Genomic DNA, 18,442 nt, shown 5'->3' with positions numbered 1-18,442 from the left:
CCTCAGTCTGCGGGGATAGATAATTGTATGTTAGAACCCTCTGAATAATTGAAATCTAATTTTTTGTGACAGCAACCTAAGTCTCACTAGTTGGACTCTCTGCCTACTTAGAAAAGTCGTCTATAACCCAAAACACCATCAATCTAGCCTGGGTACCTGCTATGTCTTGGGCATGGAGAATCAGCAAGATTTTTCTCAGGACATGAACAGTATTTCCCCTTTGGTAACTGCAGTTGGCACCAACTATTTCTCTTCACTTTTGACTGCAATTCTAGTCTAAATAGTCTACTAGGCTCTGGCTCCAACCTCCGGTCATTCTAATCCCAAGCAGCTGAGATCAGACACTGGGATATCTCTTTACTGGCAGCCCTAGGCTTGAACTTTGGAAATTGTGGGAAATTCCATTTTTTGGGCACATAGGTCTTCTGGCTCCACCATATATGAGTTTTCCCTGCTGAGTAGAAATGGTATCAGTAATATAGAGTAAAGAATAATGAAAATAGTCCTTTATGTGAGGATAACATTTTAGTACTTACAAAATGATTTTATATTTATTATTTTTTTTCCTTTATAATAATCCCAGGAAACAGAGTGGAAAAGTGGTTAAGATCAAGTCTGGATTTATACTGTCTCAGTTTGAATTTTATTTCCAATATTCAAAGCTATGGAGGTTACTTCATCTCTCAGTGTCTGTTTCCTCATCTGTCAAATTTAGACTACTTATCTCATAGGCTGATTATGAGGATTGAGATAAGAAGGCATGAAAAAAAAATTGGTAATTATTGTATAAACTAGAGGCCCAGTGCACGAAATTCGTGCACGGGGGTATGTGTCCCTCAGCCCAGCCTGCACTCTCTCCAGTCTGGGACCCCTCTCACAATCCAGGACTGCTGGCTCCCAACCACTCACTTGCCTGCCTGCCTGCCTGATTGTACCTAACCACTCCCCTGCCAGCTGATCGACACCTAACTGCTCCCCTGCTGGCCTGATTGCCCCTAACTGCCCTCCCCTATTGGCCTGGTCACCCCTAATTTCCCTCCCTTGCCAGCTGGGTCGCCCCCAGCTGTCCTCCCCTGCAGGCCTGGTTGCCCCTAACTGCCCTCCCTTTCAGGCCTGGTTCCTCCCAACTGCCCTCCCCTGCTGACCATCTTGTGTCCACATGGGGGCGGTCATCTTGTGTGTTGGAGCGACGGTCAATTTGCATATTACTCTTTTATTAGATAGGATAAGAAAACCAAAGCCCAGAGAAGCTAAGTACTGACATTGGAGCTGATATTTAAACCTAAATTGTTCTTACTTTGTGCCTGTTCTCTCTACCTTATCTCTGCTTCCTCTGAAATCAATACCTTGCATTGTATAAAGGTAGCTTTAAACTTCAACAATGGACCTCTTACTCTCATTATTTATTATTTCAACTTCTATATGAAGAGACAAAAAGTGCAGGGTTTATTATCTCTATAAAGAAAAAAGAGGCACAGAAAAATGGTAGTGACTTTCTAGAACATCACAGTGTGCTTGATTCCTAGCTCTGAGCACATACCAATTGCCTTTTGGAGGAGAAGAGACATGCCATCCTTTTTCCATCTCTTCTCTTTCCTGAGTTTCCCGTAGAGGATTTTTTAAAAATATATATATTTTATTGATTTTTTACAGAGAGAAAGGGAGAGGGATAGAGAGTTAGAAACATCGATGAGAGAGAAACATCAATTCAGCTGCCTCCTGCACACTCCCTACTGAGGATGTGACCGCAACCAGGGTATATGCCCTTGACCGGAATCGAACCTGGGACCCTTCAGTCCACAGGCCGACGCTCTATCCACTGAGCCAAACCAGTTACGGCACCGTAGAGGATCTTAAGTGGGCAGAGATTCTGGACTAGGAAAACTAAAACAAGTGAGTGCTAGGAGGATAGTAGACACTTGTGGCACAGTGCAGTCTCCCAAGTGAAGAGGAAGAGTGATTGAGAGGGAGGGAAGGTGAGGCATTCCTCAGCACCATTGGGAAATGTTGGTGTACATCCTTATTTGCTGCACTGGCTGTGGCAGGGAGGTGTGCTCCTCTCTTAACTGCATGTAAAATTAATAGCAGAGGTCTTCCTAATTTTGCCACTTACTGGTATATCATTTAGATTGTTTCATTATTTCACTTGAGCCCTGTTCACATTGGCCTAGAGAAAGTGAGGGCAAGGGCAGAGAATAGATTCAAGAAATATTTGGAGATAGATACTTAATTCTAACAAAAACCTGGTGAGTCATCAGATGTTAGTTTTAGTCTTATGGAAGAGAAGTGCACAAAGTTGTAAGGTAAATGTGAAAACTTGTTCAGGACTTTTGACTTCAAGTATAGAGATCATCCCAAAACACCGTGTATCCTTCCCATGCAGCTAGGATAACGGTCTAGGTTAGTGGTCACCAACCTTTTGGACCTCGCAGACCACCGGTTGGTGACTGCTGCTCCAAAGGTTTCCTTAAACCAGCAGTCGCCAACCTTTTGGACTTCACGGACCACCAATGGTCCGCAGACCACTGGTTGGGATTGCTGGTCTAGGTCATGAATATCAGAACTGAGTCTGGGACGTAGGCAGTGGTGCTAAGTATTGAACATTTTACTCATAAAGAATGCTACAGATTGAGCAGGCTCTCTTTTTAATAATTCTCTAACATTTCTATTTTATTTAGGCTATTGTTTGGAAGCAATGAGTTTAAAACCCTTCACCTACCCGTTTCCAGAGACAAGATTTCTTCATTCAGGATCCAGTGTATATAAATTCAAAATCAGATATGGTGACAGCATCAGGTAAATTTAAAGCTAGGAGGGGGTAGCCTCTGTAAACCGGTTAGTGCATTTTCTCACAGATAATCCCTTCTTTGCCTTCACCCAGTCCAGGAGACTGGCTGAAGAAGCACGTTGTAGGTCTTTCCCAGGTATTTTATATTCCATATGTTACTACTCCTGTAAATTCCTAAATTAGTGATGGCATACCTTTGGGGCAATGGTTCTCAAATTTTTATCTCAGGACCCATTTTCACTCTTAAAATTATTGAGTATCTCAAAGTTTTTGATTATATGGGTTATAACTGTCAAAACTTATATGAAAATTAAAACAAAATTAAAATAACATACGTACTACTTTGAAAATATATATCATTAACTTTTAAAAATTGATTTAGAGAGAGAGGAATTGAAGGAGAGAGAGAGAGAGAAAGAGGAACATTGATTTGTTGTTCTACATATTTATGCATTCATTGGTTGCTTTCTCTGTGTGCCCTTACCGGGGATTGAACCTGCAACCTTGGCATATGGGGACAATGCTCTAACCAAGTGGGGCCTTATATCCTTTAATGTTAACAAATAACATTTTATTTAAAATAACTATCTTTAAAAAAATTTTTTTTTTTATTGATTTCAGAGAGGAAGTGAGAGGGAGAGAGAGATAGAAACATCCTTGATGAGAGGGAATCATTGATTGGCTGTCTCCTGCACGCCCCCTACTGGAGATTGAGTCCGCAATCCCAGCATGTGCCCAGATCAGGAATTGAACAGTGATGCTCAAGCACTGAGCCATACCAGCCAGGCTAAAATAACTCTATCTTTTAAAAAATTAATGAGAGCCCTAGCCAATTTGGCTCAGTGGATAGAGTGTCGGCCTGCGGACTGAAGGGTCCTAGGTTCGATTCCAGTCGAGGGCACATTCCTGGATTGCAGGCTTGGTCCAACGTACAGGAGGCAGCCAATTAATGATTCCCTTTCATCATTGATGTTTCTGTCTCTCCCTCTCCCTTCCTCTCTGAAACCAATAAAAATATATTTAAAAAATTAATGAGAAGGTTGACATTGTTTACATTCCTGGGATTTGTTCCAGAATACAAGGATGGTTCAACATACAAAAACCCATCACTATAATATGCCACATTAGGCTGCTCTCCCTCCCGAGAGTATGCCCATGCCTTTCTTCCCTCTCAGGCTTGCATTTTCTAAACTCTGTAAGAGTCCCCACAAGACTTGCAACCAGGGAAGCAATAGGCAGTGGCAGCTCATCCCGGGCTAACCCCCCCCCCTTTTTTTAATACTCACTCCATTGATTTTTAGAGAGAGTGGAAGAGAGAGGCAAAGACAGAGAGAAACATCAATATGAGAGAATGAGAGAAACATTGATTGGTTGCCTCTTGCACGTGCCCTGACCAGTTCCTGGGCTGGGGAGGAGCCTGCAACCCAGGTGACCGAAATCGAACCCAGGACCCCCAGGACCCTTTGGTCCATGAGCCAAACGGGCTAGAGCCTAGGCTAACCCCTTGAACCTGTCTCCAAGGCCCCCTTTTCTCTGACTTTCCAGTGAGCCAAAGCAGCCCTGCCTAGGCTCATTTTTTGTCTACAATATTTCTAGAGAGCCAAAGGAGCCCTGCCTAGCTCTCTCCTGTTGTTTCTTCTATCCTCTAACTTTCCAATGAGCCAAAGCATCCCTGCCTAGCTCTTTCCTGTTGCTTCTTCTATCCTAATTCCTTCCTTGTTTCACTGTCCCCAGCTTTAATAAACATATTCTCAAATATATATATATGTAAACACACACACACACACACACACACACACACACACACACACACCCCACATTAATATAATGAAGGAGGGAAAACCATATGATCATCTCAATTGATGCAGAAAAAGCATTTTTTCGTGATAAAAACAAACTAGGGATAGAGGTGAACTTCTTCAACATGATAAAGGCCATATATGAAAAACTCACATCTAACATCATAGTCAAATACTCTTCATACTTAAAGCTTTTCCCTTAAGATCAGAAATAAGTCAAGGATGCCCACTTTCACCACTTTTATTCAATATAGTACTAAAGTTCTAGTTAGAGCAATTAGTCAAAAATATAAAATGCATGCAAATTGGAAAGGAAGGAGTGAAACTATCTCCATTTGCAGACAATATGATCTTATATGTAGAAAACCCTGAAGAATCCACATAAAAAACTTAGAGCTAATCAATGAATTCAGCAAAGTTGCAGGATACAAAACCATGCAAAAATCAGTTTTATTTGTATACACTAGCAACAGACAATCTGAAAAGAAAATTAAGAAAATTATCCCATTTACAATAGCATTCAAAAAGAAAAATATAATTAGCAATAAATGTAACCAAGGAGATGTAAGACTTGAACACTAAAAGCTACAAAAAAACAACAACACCTGAAATAAATTGGAAACCCAAATAAATAAAATCTTGTGTTCATGGATTAGACAATATATAGTTAAGATGACAACAGTACTCAAAGCAATCTACAGATTCAGTGAAATCCTTATCAAAATCTCAGTGGCTTTTTTTTGAAGAAATGGAAAGCCCATTCTAAAATTCATATGGAATTTCAAGGGACCTCAAATAGCCAAAACAATCTTGAAAAATAGTAAAGTTGGAGGACTCGCACTTCCCAATTTATTTATTTATTTAAAAATATTTTTTATTGATTTCAGAGAGGAAGGGAGAGGGAGAGAGAGATAGAAACATCAATGATGAGGGAGAATCATTGTTCGGCTGCCTCCTGCACGCCCCCTGCTGGGGATCGAGCGTGCAACCCAGGCATGTGCCCTTGCCTGGAATTGAACCCAGGACCCTTCAGTTCACAGGCTGACTCTATCCACTGAGCCAAACCAGCTAGGGCACACTTCCCAATTTAAAAACTTACTATAGAGCTACAAGTAATAAAAAAAAAAAATGTGGCACTGACATAGGGACAGATATCCAGACAACAGAATAGAATTGAGAGCCAAGAAATAAACCCTTACATCAATGGTGAAGTTATTTTCTAATAGAAAGCCAGGACCATTCGAAGGGGGAAGAATAGTCTCTTTAACAAATTGTCTGAGAAGGCTTGATGTCCACATGCAGAAGAATGAACTTAGACCCTTATTTTATCCAAAATACAAAAGTTAACTAAAAATGGATCAAAGACCTAAATTTAAGGTAAAACTATAAAACGCTTAGACGAAAAAATAAGAGCAAATCAATATGATTTTAGATTTGACAATGGTTTATTAAATACAACACCTAGGCAACAAAGTAAATTAGATAAATGAGACTTACTAAATTTTAAAAAATTTTGCACCGAAGAACATCAACAGAGTGAAAAGGCAACCCACAGATGGGAGAAAATATTTGCAAATTATATATCCAGGCCCTGGTCAGTGTGGCTCAGTTGGAGCATCTCCCCATGCACTGGAAGGTCACGGGTTCGATTCCTGGTCAGGGCACATAGCTAGGTTGCTGGTTTGATCTGTTGGGACACATACAGGAGGCAACTAATCGATGAATCTTTTTCACATCCGTGTTTCTCTCTTTCTCACTTCCTCCCTCTCTAAAATCTAAAGAATAAATAAAATCATGTGTCCAGAATATATAAAGAACTACTACCCACAACAAATAGATGAACAATCCAATTAAAAAGAGAGCAAAGAACTTTGAATAGATATTTCTCCAAAGAAGATATACAAGTGACCCATAAGCACATGAAAAGATTTCTGTTATCATTACTCTCGAGGGAAATGCAAATTAAAACCAGACTTAAATACCACTTCACACTTACTAGAATGGCTATAATTTTTTAAAAGTATGTTTTTATTGCCCTGGCTGGTTTGGCTCAGTGGATAGAGCCTTGGCCTGCGGACTGAAGGGTTCTGGGTTCTATTCCAGTCAAGGGAACATTCCTGGGTTGTGGGCTCAATCCCCAGTAGGGGGCGTGCAGGAGGCAGCCAATCCAATGATTCTCATCATTGATGTTTCTGTCTCTCCCCTCTTCCTCTCCGAGATCAATAAAAAAAATATATTTTTTTAAAAGTACGTTTTTATTGATTTTAGAGTGAGAAGAAGGGAGAAGAAGAGATACATCAATGCGGTTACCTTTCAGTACATGGGATGGCATGGTGTTCAACAAAGTGAGCCACATCAGCCAGGGTTATAATTTAAAAATTTTAAAAAGGAAAATTACAATTGTTGCCAAGGATGTGGAGAAATTGGAATCCTCATGTATTGCTGGTGGAAATAAAATGGTGTAGCCATTTTGGGAAACAATTTGGCAGTTCCTCAAAAAGTTAAGCATATAGCCCGGCTTGCCGGCCAGCCGGCATGGCTTGGTAGTTGAGCATCGACCTATGAACCAGAAGGTCATGATTTGATTTCTGGTCAGGGCACATGCCCAGGTTGCGGGTTGGATCCCCAGTGTGGGACAGGATAGCTCAGTTGGTTAGAGCGTTGTCCTGATATGCCAAGGTTGTGGATTTGATCCCAGGTCAGGGCACATATAAAAAGCAAGAAATAAATGGACTTTTTAAACTGTTACATTAAAATTCATTGGTCATTCTTGTTCTTTGAATGAGTCTTTTACCTAGAATGATTTGTAAAATAATGTGTTTCATTGGTCATTTGGAAAGGTTCACTGACTTACGCAGATCATCCAAACGTCAACACATTTCATTATACAGGCATACCTCGGAAATACTGCGATTTGTGTCCAGATCACCACAATAAAGTGAGCCATGATATTTTTGCAGGTAGAGTTTTGCCTTGAATTTTCAAAAAAGGCAAGATCTGTAAAGCACAATAAAACAAAGCATAGTGAAACGAGATGTGCCTATATAATATCAAAATTATATTTGCCCGGCTGGCATGGCTCAGTGGTTGAGCATCGACCTATGAACCAGGAGGTCACAGTTCCATTCCTGGTCAGGCCACATGCCCAGGTTGTGGACTCTATTCCCAGTGTGGGGTGTGCATGAGGCAGCCAATCAATGATTGTCTCTCATCATTGATGTTTCTATCTCTCCCTCTCACTTCCTCTCTAAAATCAATAAAAATATATTTTAAAAAGTCATATTTAATATTACTACCAGTCTCATCAGAAAAATGTTTAAAGTACTTGGAACCTGCCAACCTCAGAGTGGTGGACAGAAGTTTTCCAAAGTGCAAATTTTTGCTTCAAATCCCAAAATTTATCATTGACAACAAGTACTATCAGTTGTCATTTGACCACAAATATTTGAGTTTATAAGCTCACTGTTCATTTTTGAGAAAATGTCATATTATCAAGTCTGCATAATAGCCATAGTTTGTGTCAACTGATCATTCAAAATACTGTTCCATGAAAAGAGCAGCTAGTTCAGTTTTCAGCTTAATTGCACAAGTGCTTTTACTTTAGACAGCTCTGATATTTCTGTAGGCAGAAGTGCTTTATGCATGCTTCCCACTTTATCACATAATATTAAAAAGACGTGATCAAGCGTTGAGATTTTAACAAATTATTACATTTTCATTGCTTTCTCAAGGATATTAAATTAAACTAGATTTTTTTTTTCTGTGTGGCAATAATGATTATTACAACTGCTAGTATGGTTAAGTGCAACTGGCTTGATTGATGCTAAGACACCAGCAATTTTGCTCACCATTGTTTTTGCACTAAAGATTACAAATGTTAGCACAGTGAAAAAGGCATGTAAATTTTAATATTATTATGAAAATGATGTTTGCCTTTGGAGACCCCTTGAAAGGGTCTTGAGAACCCCTGGGGGTCATCTGCCTACACATGAATACAAATGGCCTAACAGATTAGTAACTTTCACAGTGAGAATTTCAGGTCTTGGCAAGTTAGTGGAGAAGATATTTTGGTATATAGCCTTGTACTAATTCTCAGGCCACACCTCCTAGGTGATCACTTCCTCTCATGAGCACTGGGTCAGCACACACAATTGTTATTGAGTCATGTTTCTTTAGCTCAGTGGAAGTGTCATTTTTGCTTTACTGTCTATTGTCTCCAGAACTTTCCCTGGCTTATCTCTTGTTTTCTTATTTCTAGAGGGGAAGATATAGAAAATAAGGAAGTCATCGTCCAGGAGCTGGAGGTAGGGAAAGAAGCTGACAACTTCTGGGAAAGTTCTTCTTTAAGCCGACAATGTGTCCATGTCCAAATTTTAATTATTTCTCACCAACTGAGTCACAACCTCCACTTGATTACTTGGCTTCTCCCTGCCACATTTCCTCTGCAAAGAAATTTTACTGTTTTTTCCTGGGTAATTAAAGCCTGTATCCTTTCTCAGTTTTCCTAGTTGAAGTGTCAGCACTTTTGAGGCTGAGAGTTTTGTTTGAACCAGAGTTCCCAGCCATGGGCAGCTCTTTTGTGGCAGCTGGCACAGAGAAAGCTTCCGGAGAAATGGAAGGACCGCCGCCGTCCAGGGCTCTGGGAAACCTCACCATCCCAACCACTGCCTGGTCCTTGACGTCCAGGAAGTTCAATTGTAAATACAGAGACAAGGCTGCTGTGTCTTCATTTTAATTGGAAACATTTTCCATTGCTTTATTCCCACTTCATTTTCATTCCTTTTCTACCCAGCTCCTTTAGCTTTAGGTTTTCCCACAGGAAGACTAAGCAGGTGGACATTGTTATAAATTGGTAAAAGCACTGGGCAAGAGGTTAGAGTTCTGGGAACTGGTTCTGGATTCCAGTCCTGACTGAGCCACTAATTAGCTGTGTGACCCTCAGCAAATCATTTATCTCTCTGTCTTGATTGCCTCATTGATAAACTAAGAATTTTAAAGTAATTTATTTTCTTCTAACTTCCCAACTCAGTGATTTATGACTATTGTGGTTTATGAAGACATATGTGCCACATTTCAAAGAATTCAAATATAATTAAATACACAAACACAATACTCAATGAAACAAAAAATTTGAGTCATAGCCTTAAAGATACTTGTGGCTCTTTGGCTAAGTGTTGGAAGTTACATTAGGATCTTGCAGGACCTCAGAGACATTGTTATAAATAGCAATATAGGACGATGGCAGTTTTTTGCTTATTTTAATTGTGAGTAGAGCAGAATTTATTTCACTTTGCTTCAGTTAACGGGGCGGAGAAGAGCTCAAGGAAGCATAGTAAAGTGGAGAGAGCATAGACTTTAGAGCCGGTCAAACCTGGATTTGAATTCCAGTTCTGCCTCACAGCCTGATTTTGGGCAAGTGACCTACCTTCTCTGAATCTGTTTCCTTACCTGTCAGTGAGGTTGATAAATAATGCTTATTTTCAAGATTTTTGCAAGAATTAGAAATAGATATGTGCAATGCCTGTCACATAGTAGCTCAATAAATGGTAGCTAGAGAGCATTTATGTCTATTTATAATCATACTAGAGGCCCGGTGCATGAATTTGTGCACAGGTGGGGTCCCTCTGGGTAGCCTGCAGGGATCAGGCTAAAACCAGCAGTCCAACGCCGCCTGCAGCTCCTACCTGCTGCTCCCGCTCATCCTGGTTCCACTGTGCCTGCCGTGGGCTCGCACCCAAGCAGTCCTGATCGGGAGAGGCTTGCGCTGCCACAGCAGTACTCGCCAGCCATGAGCCCTGCATCTGGCGCCCTCCCAAAGGGAGTGGCCTGTAGGATCGGTCTGAAACTGGCTCTCCGACATCCCCTGAGGGGTCCCAGATTGCAAGAGGGCACAGGCCAGGCTGAGGGACCCACCAGTGCACGATTGGGCCAGGGAGGGACTGCGGGAGGGCTCCAGGATGTGTCTGGCCCATCTCGCTCAGTCCTGATCAGCTGGACTCCAGCAGCAAGCTAACCTACTGGTTGGAGCATCTACCCCCTGGTGGTCAGTGCACATCATAGCAAGCGGTTGAGTGGCCTTAGCATATCATTAGCATATTATGCTTTGATTGGTTGTTCAGTTGTTCTGCTGTTTGGTCTATTTGCATATTACCCTTTTATTATATAGGATTAGAGTTTTCAAAGTACTTTTTATGTGTTCTCTTTTGCTCTCACTTGTTTTGAGGCAGATGTTATCATTCTCTTTCATTCATTTAGGAAATATTTATTGATAGGCAGTATAGCCTAATTGTTAAGAGTGTAAGCTCTGGAACCCCACTGCCTGGATTCATATCTTGGCTTCACCATTACTAGTTATGTAACCTTGTTATTCAGAAAGTCATTTTACCTCTTTTTGTCTGTTTCCTCATCTATAAAATGGGGATAATAGAAGTGTCTATCTCAGAGTTTTTGAGTATTAAATTAATTAAAAGCATATCATTTTTCAGGATTCTATTCGTGTGGTCCTAGGAAATTTGGACAGTCTGCAGCCATTTGCTACAGAACACTTCGTTGTATTTCCCTGTATCCTTTCATTTCTGGATGGGAATGAGCTACAATTCACATTGTAGATTCAAATTGAAGCAATAAACCCATAGACAGTTTAGAAGGTAGGTCACGGAAAGGAGAAAAAGTCATCCCTAAAATAGTACTCAGGGATTCGTATTGACTTTCCTCATTCCTTAGCACCATTTCCCAGATAAAAGCAAATGGGAGAGAGTGTCCCACTTGAAATTCAAACATGGCGAAATCGTGTTGATCCCCTATCCATTTGTTTTGACACTGTACGTAGAGCTGAAATGGTTTAATGAAAACCTGTCAACTGGTAAGTAGAATGATGGCAGTGTGGGTGGTGGAGAAGAAAAAGGGGAAGGTTGAACTTGCATGGTTAGTAGTGTAAGCTGAAATGGCAAAATGGTCAGTCAGATTGGGCCCCAATACATACCACCCAGTGTAGAAGTCAGGAGCATGTGCTCCAAACCACACTGCCTAGTTCAAATCCTGGTGGCCTTGCCACTTAATCTGAGTGACCTTCGACAAATTTCCTTTTTTAAAAAAATAAATCCTCACCCAAGGATATGTTTTTTAAAATTAATTTTTAGATAAATTTCTTAATCTTTCTGTGCCTCCTTTGTGAAATGGTGAATAATAATAACAGTACCTATCTCATTGAGTTGTTAAAACCATAAAATATATAAATTTTGGAGGTTGGAAAGTAAGTACACAGTCTGACAGTAATCACTCAGTGAAGGAACCTATTATATGAATACTTTATTCCATTTTAGAGGTTTCAGTAACTTTCAACTTAGTAGTATCTTAAAGTAGTATCTCCTAATTTTTAATCTGAGTCATCACTATTTTTACTTATAATGGGACAAGTAGACACCTGCAAATTTGATTTGGAAAAGCATACAAAGGCCTTGCCTCAAAATATCTCCCCAATTAATTTGTCACTGGTGCCTGAAGTTCCACCTTTTGTTTCAGAGTCGGGGCCCCTTTTTAAGTGGCATATTGTTAGAATATAGTGTGACTCAAACTCTGAATTTTCAGCTTATAAATTATAATAGTTCTAAAATAGGGGAGGAGAGATATTTGAAGACTGTATTTCTAGGATAGGTGGTACCAGGCAGAAGGGAAAAGAGAATACACGGAGGTTTAGTCTAGGCTAGGACCAGTTCTGAGAAGCAAATGGTAGCCAGAAATCCAGGTGAATCAGTGTCTTGACCCATTATAACATTTAAATTTCCTGTTACAGGGAAACCAATAGATGACAGTCCCCTTGGATTGGTAAGTTTGCCTTTTGTATAGAAAGTGAAAATTGCCTTTATTGTTTCATGTTGTTGAAAATCCAAAAAAATCCTGCTCTAGTCCAGCCGGTGTGGCTCAGTGGTTGAGCATCAACCTGTGAACCAGAGATCATGGTTCCATTCCTGGTCACATGCCTGGGTAGTGGGCTTCGTCCCCAGTGGGGGGCATGCAGGAGGCAGCCGATCAATGATGTTCTCATCATTGATGTTTCTTTTTCTCTCTCCCTTTCCCTTTTTCTCTGAAATCAATAAAAATATATTTTTTGAATTGGTTCTTGGGGAAAAAAAAAATCCTGCTCTGGTCTCTTCCTGTTTTCCCTTGTTGCTGCCCAGGTCCAATCAGAATTGGATACGTGAGGTCATCTTTTCCCCTGTGGCTAACTTTCTAAGATTGTCCCTAACAGAATGTCTACCCTTACTTGCAAAGTTGACAAAATTGCCTTTGGCAACTTAAAGATGGGGAGTTCATTGTGCCCTCATGAACTGTGAGCAACTCTGAAATAGGAGGAATCACAGGCCTCTGATTCCTCTCTGAAGGTCCCTGCTGAGAGGAAGGCAGCAAGAGCCATGAAGAAGAAACGAAAGCGCATGGAATTGTCTGTCTCTCCCAGCAGACCAGGGCTGGACAGGTCAGTGGTGATGGGAGAGAGTCAAAATCCTGCATCCTTGTTAGGTCAGCTGTTGCTGTTGATTGTTCTTGACCTTACGCGAGTCACTCTCTCTCTCAGGGCTTCATTGGTATCTGCCTGTTCCAGTGGGTGGACTAAGGCAGCGGATGCCAACCGGTGGTCCGTGAGGTCCGAAAGGTTGGCAACCTCTGGACTAAGAAAAGGAAGCAAGTTAATATTTGCAGTGTAATTTGAACACAACCCCTTCCTCAGCAAAGTAGGATTCTTCTGTTCATTAAGACCAAGGCTGAGAAGAAATGCAATCAGATCTATACAGTTGTGTCCAATACATATTCAATGAGAACTTACTACCAGAAAACATAGTAAGAAGGCACAAGACTTAAAAATTCCCAGGATATTATACAAGAACATAGAACAAATAAAATGTAATTCTATTTTACCTAGTGAGCAGTAAGCTTTTAGAAATCTACCTTAAAAGATAGTCCAGCCCTAGCTGGTTTGGCTCAGTGGATAGCACGTTGGCCTACAGACTGAAGGGTCCTGGGTTCAATTCCAGTCAAGGGCACATGCCTGGGTTGCAGGTTCAATCCCCAGTGTGGGGGCGCAGGGGGCAGCCGATCAATTTCTCGCATCATTGATGTTTCTCTCTCTCTCCTCCCTCTCTGAAATCAATAAAAATACATTAAAAAAAAAAAAAAAAGGATAGTCCAGTCTAGCCCGGCCAGCGTGGCTCAGTGGTTGAGTGTCAATCTATGAACTAGGAGGTCACAGTTTGATTCCTGGTCAGGGCACATGCCCACGTAGTGGGCTCAATCGCCAGTAGGGGGCATGCGGGGGACAACCGATCAGTGATTCTCATTGATGTTTCTATCTGTTCCACTCCCTTCCTCTCTGAAATCAATAAAAATACATTTTTAAAAAACAGATTTTCAGAAAATTTCTATTAAAAAAAAGATAGTCCAGTCTAAAATATAAATGTCTATAAGAGGGTACCGGTTGTTGGGTGAGGTGCTGCGATATGTGTTATTAGGTGGAATATTGAGCACATTGCTAACATGTTGAAGTTGCTATTGAGGAGGCTACTTATTTTCTTTTTTTATTCTCTGTCAGGGACAAAATGAGTCAGTAAAACAATTCAGTCATTCTTATTGACACCCAGAGAAAGCTGCTGGAATAATCTTAGGTGTGGTTTGCTCTGCAGCACAAAGTGCTTTCAACCCAGGTTCACAGAGAGCAGCAGCTTTTTTCCTGGGACGGTGGGGGCCCCAAGACATACAGGAACAGTGAAGGTAGACCACGAGGGAGCTGACTTCTACACCCTCCTAGTGCACACAGCGGAGAAGAGTGGGAAACTCCTTTCCCAGCCAGGTGGAATGTGAGGGGACTTGGAGGTGTGAAGCTTTGTGTCTGTCCATTTGACTGAATTTTCTGTGGAACTGAAGCTTCATATCTTCCGTTTCTCTGGGTTTTGATGCACGATCAGGTATTTCAAAGTCTGATACCTGCTGTCAGTCCATTTACCTTTTCTCAACCACTAGATCCCTACATGTCTCAAATTGGGATTCTACAGTGAGTTAAAGCAGCACCCAAAGAGAAGTTGGCCACACAATTTATTCTGCAGGCCAAGAGTGGTATGAAAATAGCCAACCTGCTGAAATATTCATTTGAGCCACGTTTGCTTGAATGTGGTGATGTTGCTGCTGCCAGTAACATTTCCTGGGCTTTTTCCCCACCTCAGGGCCAAGATGAGGACTTCTAGCCAAGGTCCCAGCAAAAAGAAGTTCCTCATGGAAACCAGCAGGGTAAGCACTACAATGGAGGCTTCCAAGCTCTTGACTGTTCCTGCTCTGTTACAATCAAGTCAGGATTCCTGTTACCAGCACATCTCGGTCCTTAATACAGACTGAGTTGACTGAACTCATTCTCAGGTTTCACCATCTGCAGAACAACATTCAACCATTCTATCCTTGCCACAGCCTGTCTCAAAAGTGGCTGCATAACACTGTACACATCAGTGAATCCTTCTCTTCTCAGCTTCAAAAGCTGCTTCTTATACTTACAGCTGAAATAAGAAAAGAGGTCTGTTGAACTGAGGTAGGATCCGATAAAGAATTTTCTCTTTAGAAACCTTTTTGCCTTCTACATTGGGGCCTGAGTCTAGGAACATCTAGTTTTTACAGACAAGCTAGGCATAAGCACAGGACACTAGTAAGAGAAAACTTAATTAGAGCAGTGATGGGTTGGCCCTGATAGTATTTCATTTCATTTGTGATGTCTGTTCCCCACTTAGGTATTCATAATTCTGCTATGCCTCCATTTCAGGGCTTTTCTGTAGTAGTCTCTAAAATAGTACCCTTTTTCTTTTCCTTTTCTTTCAAAATAGCTGTTATTTAATGGCTTTTTCTTCTCTCTCTCCAAAGTAGCTCTGACCTTAAATATCCAAACACTCTTAACTCATCGCCCTTATCTTCCCAGGACTCCATGATATGATCAGTTAATCAGCAAACATTTATGCATCCATTCAGCAAACTAAGTCTACTATGTGCCAGGTACTAAGGATATCACAACTCACCTAAAAATGCCAACAGTGTAAGCTAGGCAGACCATTACTGATAGATACGCTATGTGCAGGAATAAAGGCACCACAAAGGATAACCTCACCCAGATTAGGTGGATGTGAAGGAGGGTTCCTAGAGTAGCTCAGAGTAGCTCAAAGAATTAAGGCCAAGAGGAGAGAATACAGTGCATTTGGTGACTCCAAGCCAGTGTCCCTGGAGCTTGGAGCAAGTGTGGTGCTGGGAGGTGTTACTGGAGAGTCAGCACTGGCTGGATCATGAAAGGCCTTAAGGCTGCCTTCAAGATGACAGGAATTCCCTAAAGCATTTTTAAGTAGAAAAGTAAAATGATTTTCATTCCTAAATGATTCTCTCCTGTTTGCAAGGCATTGTGTGAGATGTGGGGGCGCACCAAAACATGTAAAATTTGGTTTCTTTTAGGAGTTTATCATATAGTTGGAGGAAGAATGTACCCTTTGGGACTCAGACCTCTACCTGTGTGGGCAGGTGTGGGCTACAGGCCTCCTTGTGCCATGGCCAACTGGTCCCGCAGTGATTTTAGGTAGATGGTTGCCCTCTTCTCTCCTCCCATCCTTTAGAGAGGGAAGAAGAACTGAAAAAGTACAATAGGAGTACATGAAGCTTTGGCGAACAAAGATGCTTTATACAACCAAGATAATTACTGTTTAAGGAACATTCCCTGCACCGTCTCCCTTCTACCTTCCTATTCTTAGTTTGACAAATCATCTCCTTCAAGAACAGTACTCACAGTTTCTTATTCAACATAATTACCGTTTCAACCTGATACTGAGTTTAGAAAAAAACTCTGAGCAAGAAAGAAACCCAAAAGGCACATGTTTATTGACTTTGACTCAAAGCCCAAAGACAGTCCATTGTAGACCCTGTTCCCAGAGAGAGGATTTCTCCTAAATTAAAGTGATCACAGTGACTCTCAGTGTAAGTCACTTGAGCTGTAAAAAATTGAATTTGCTCCTATGGTCCAATGCTTAATATTTCTCTCCCCTTTGGGGGAAGTTAGGGTGTAAGATCACAGTGTGGATTATACACGTCTGAACACATTGAGAGCCTATGTGGGGAAAGCTTAAAAGAATACAACACATCTGAATAAGGTCTCTGTTCCATAAAAGGTGTTTTGGGGAGAAGGGCAGACTCATTCATTCCTTTTGTTACCCCAGTTCCAAGACTTAGAGACCAGAGGTTGCAAGGATAAAAAATGGGGGAGAGCCCAGACGGTGTGGCTCAGTGGTTGAGCGTCGACCTATGAACCAGGAGGTCACGGTTCAATTCCCAATCAGGGCACATGCCCAGGTTGTGGGCTCGATCCCCAATGTGGGGCATGCAGGAGGCAGCTGATCCATGATTCTCTCTCATCATTGATGTTTCTATCTCGCTCTCCCTTTTTTGAAATCAATAAAAAAAAATTTTAATTAAAAAAAATAAATGGGGGAGAACAGAAGTATGGTCCAGAGGTAAAACACATTGCCGTGTGTGTTGGTTGTTTTGTTTTGTTTTGTTTTTGCCATCTCTGCTTGAATTGCACTTCTAAGCAGATCTGGCCCTGAACATACGGAAGCAACCTTGTGTTTGGTTTTCAAAGTATTGTGTCCCATTGGATGTCCCAGATGATACCCTCAGTCTTATTTCGGCCCATAATGTTTTTCCCTCTCTTGACATTTGCCTAAGAAGACCTCTCTCAAGATTTCAAGAGAACAGAAAAGCTCAATTATCTTGTGAGGGGAAGTTCCCCTGGTTCAGAAGTAGGCTTTACCTCTGCCCTAGGGCCTTTGCCCTTCTGGTTCCCACTACCAACCTTACTAGATGCTTTCATTAGGGTCAGTGCATCAGGATTGAAGCCCCAAACCCATTAAAATTGTAAGAATCATCTGTTCAAGCTAGAAATCAGAGCTGGGCCCTCTGAATTCCCTATCAACCCTGTTTAGAAGAGGTAAGAGATGTCTTTTTCCTTCCCAGACTTTCCTTTCATTTTTATAGGAATACTAGAGGCCCAGTGCATGAATTCATGCACGAGTGGGGTCTCTTGGCCTGGCCAGCAATAGAGGCCTATGGTGGCTGGTGGCAGTGGGCACAGGAGGTTGGCTGTGGGAGTGCACTGACCACCAGGGGGCAGCTCCTGCATTGAGCGTCTGCCCCCTGGTGGTCAGTGCAACTCATAGCGGCTGGTCAACTGGTCATTCGGTCCTAACGGTTGCTTAGGCTTTTATATATATAGATGACTTAAGTAGCTGTCTATGTAGCCTGGAATTTGATGGTTTGTGGAAAAGCTTATATCAGAAATATCAGCTTATGCTTAGGATGGGGGCTATATTCTAACTTCCCTAGTCGCTTGCCATGCTTCTGCCTCCCAGACCTACTTGGATAGCATGCAGCCCTTGCTGTAGAATTCTTCACCAGCACTGCTTGGTAGTCAGGCCCTCAAGTTCCATAAAAGGTGTTTGGGGGAAAATAGGAAGGAAGGGCAAACCCATTCATTCCCTTTGTTACCCCTGGTGAGGGGAGTGGTCAGTTGGTAGAGATTCCCAAAGAAAACATGATCCAAGTTTCTGGCGCTCAGGTTGACTACTGGAAATATGGGTTTGGAACTAGGTTGTAGGATGTCAAAAGGAAGGTCTATAAAGGGAAAGCACAAGGAGAAATCATGAGATTGTGCTGTAGTGTGCTGATTGCTTATGCTGTGTTTATGTTTCCCCTGCCCAGCTCTAGCCATGCTGATCATATTTACCAGTACTCAATAATGGCACTGTGCCTTTGTATATCACATCCATTCTGGAACGGCCTGCTCTCTCTG

The 18,442-nt window shown here is 41.6% G+C and overlaps 1 protein-coding gene across 1 annotated transcript in view; it reads left to right on the top strand.

Moving 5' to 3' along the window:
- The first annotated feature begins 2,695 nt into the window (after positions 1-2,695).
- MAJIN (membrane anchored junction protein) overlaps positions 2,696-18,442 on the top strand; it is an 18,074-nt gene continuing 2,327 nt past the window's right edge. The window contains exons 1-7 of the mRNA XM_023745651.1: positions 2,696-2,796; positions 8,846-8,891; positions 11,073-11,148; positions 11,324-11,449; positions 12,380-12,411; positions 12,969-13,060; positions 14,799-14,862. Coding sequence (XP_023601419.1) covers positions 2,696-2,796; positions 8,846-8,891; positions 11,073-11,148; positions 11,324-11,449; positions 12,380-12,411; positions 12,969-13,060; positions 14,799-14,862 — 537 coding nt within the window. The remainder of the gene's footprint in view (positions 2,797-8,845; positions 8,892-11,072; positions 11,149-11,323; positions 11,450-12,379; positions 12,412-12,968; positions 13,061-14,798; positions 14,863-18,442) is intronic.

Source organism: Myotis lucifugus, unplaced genomic scaffold, assembly GCF_000147115.1.
Source record: "Myotis lucifugus unplaced genomic scaffold, Myoluc2.0 scaffold_562, whole genome shotgun sequence".
Classification (NCBI taxonomy): Eukaryota; Metazoa; Chordata; class Mammalia; order Chiroptera; family Vespertilionidae; genus Myotis; species Myotis lucifugus.
Note: the sequence above shows the minus strand (reverse complement) of the source record. Positions and strands in the feature narration are given on the sequence as shown.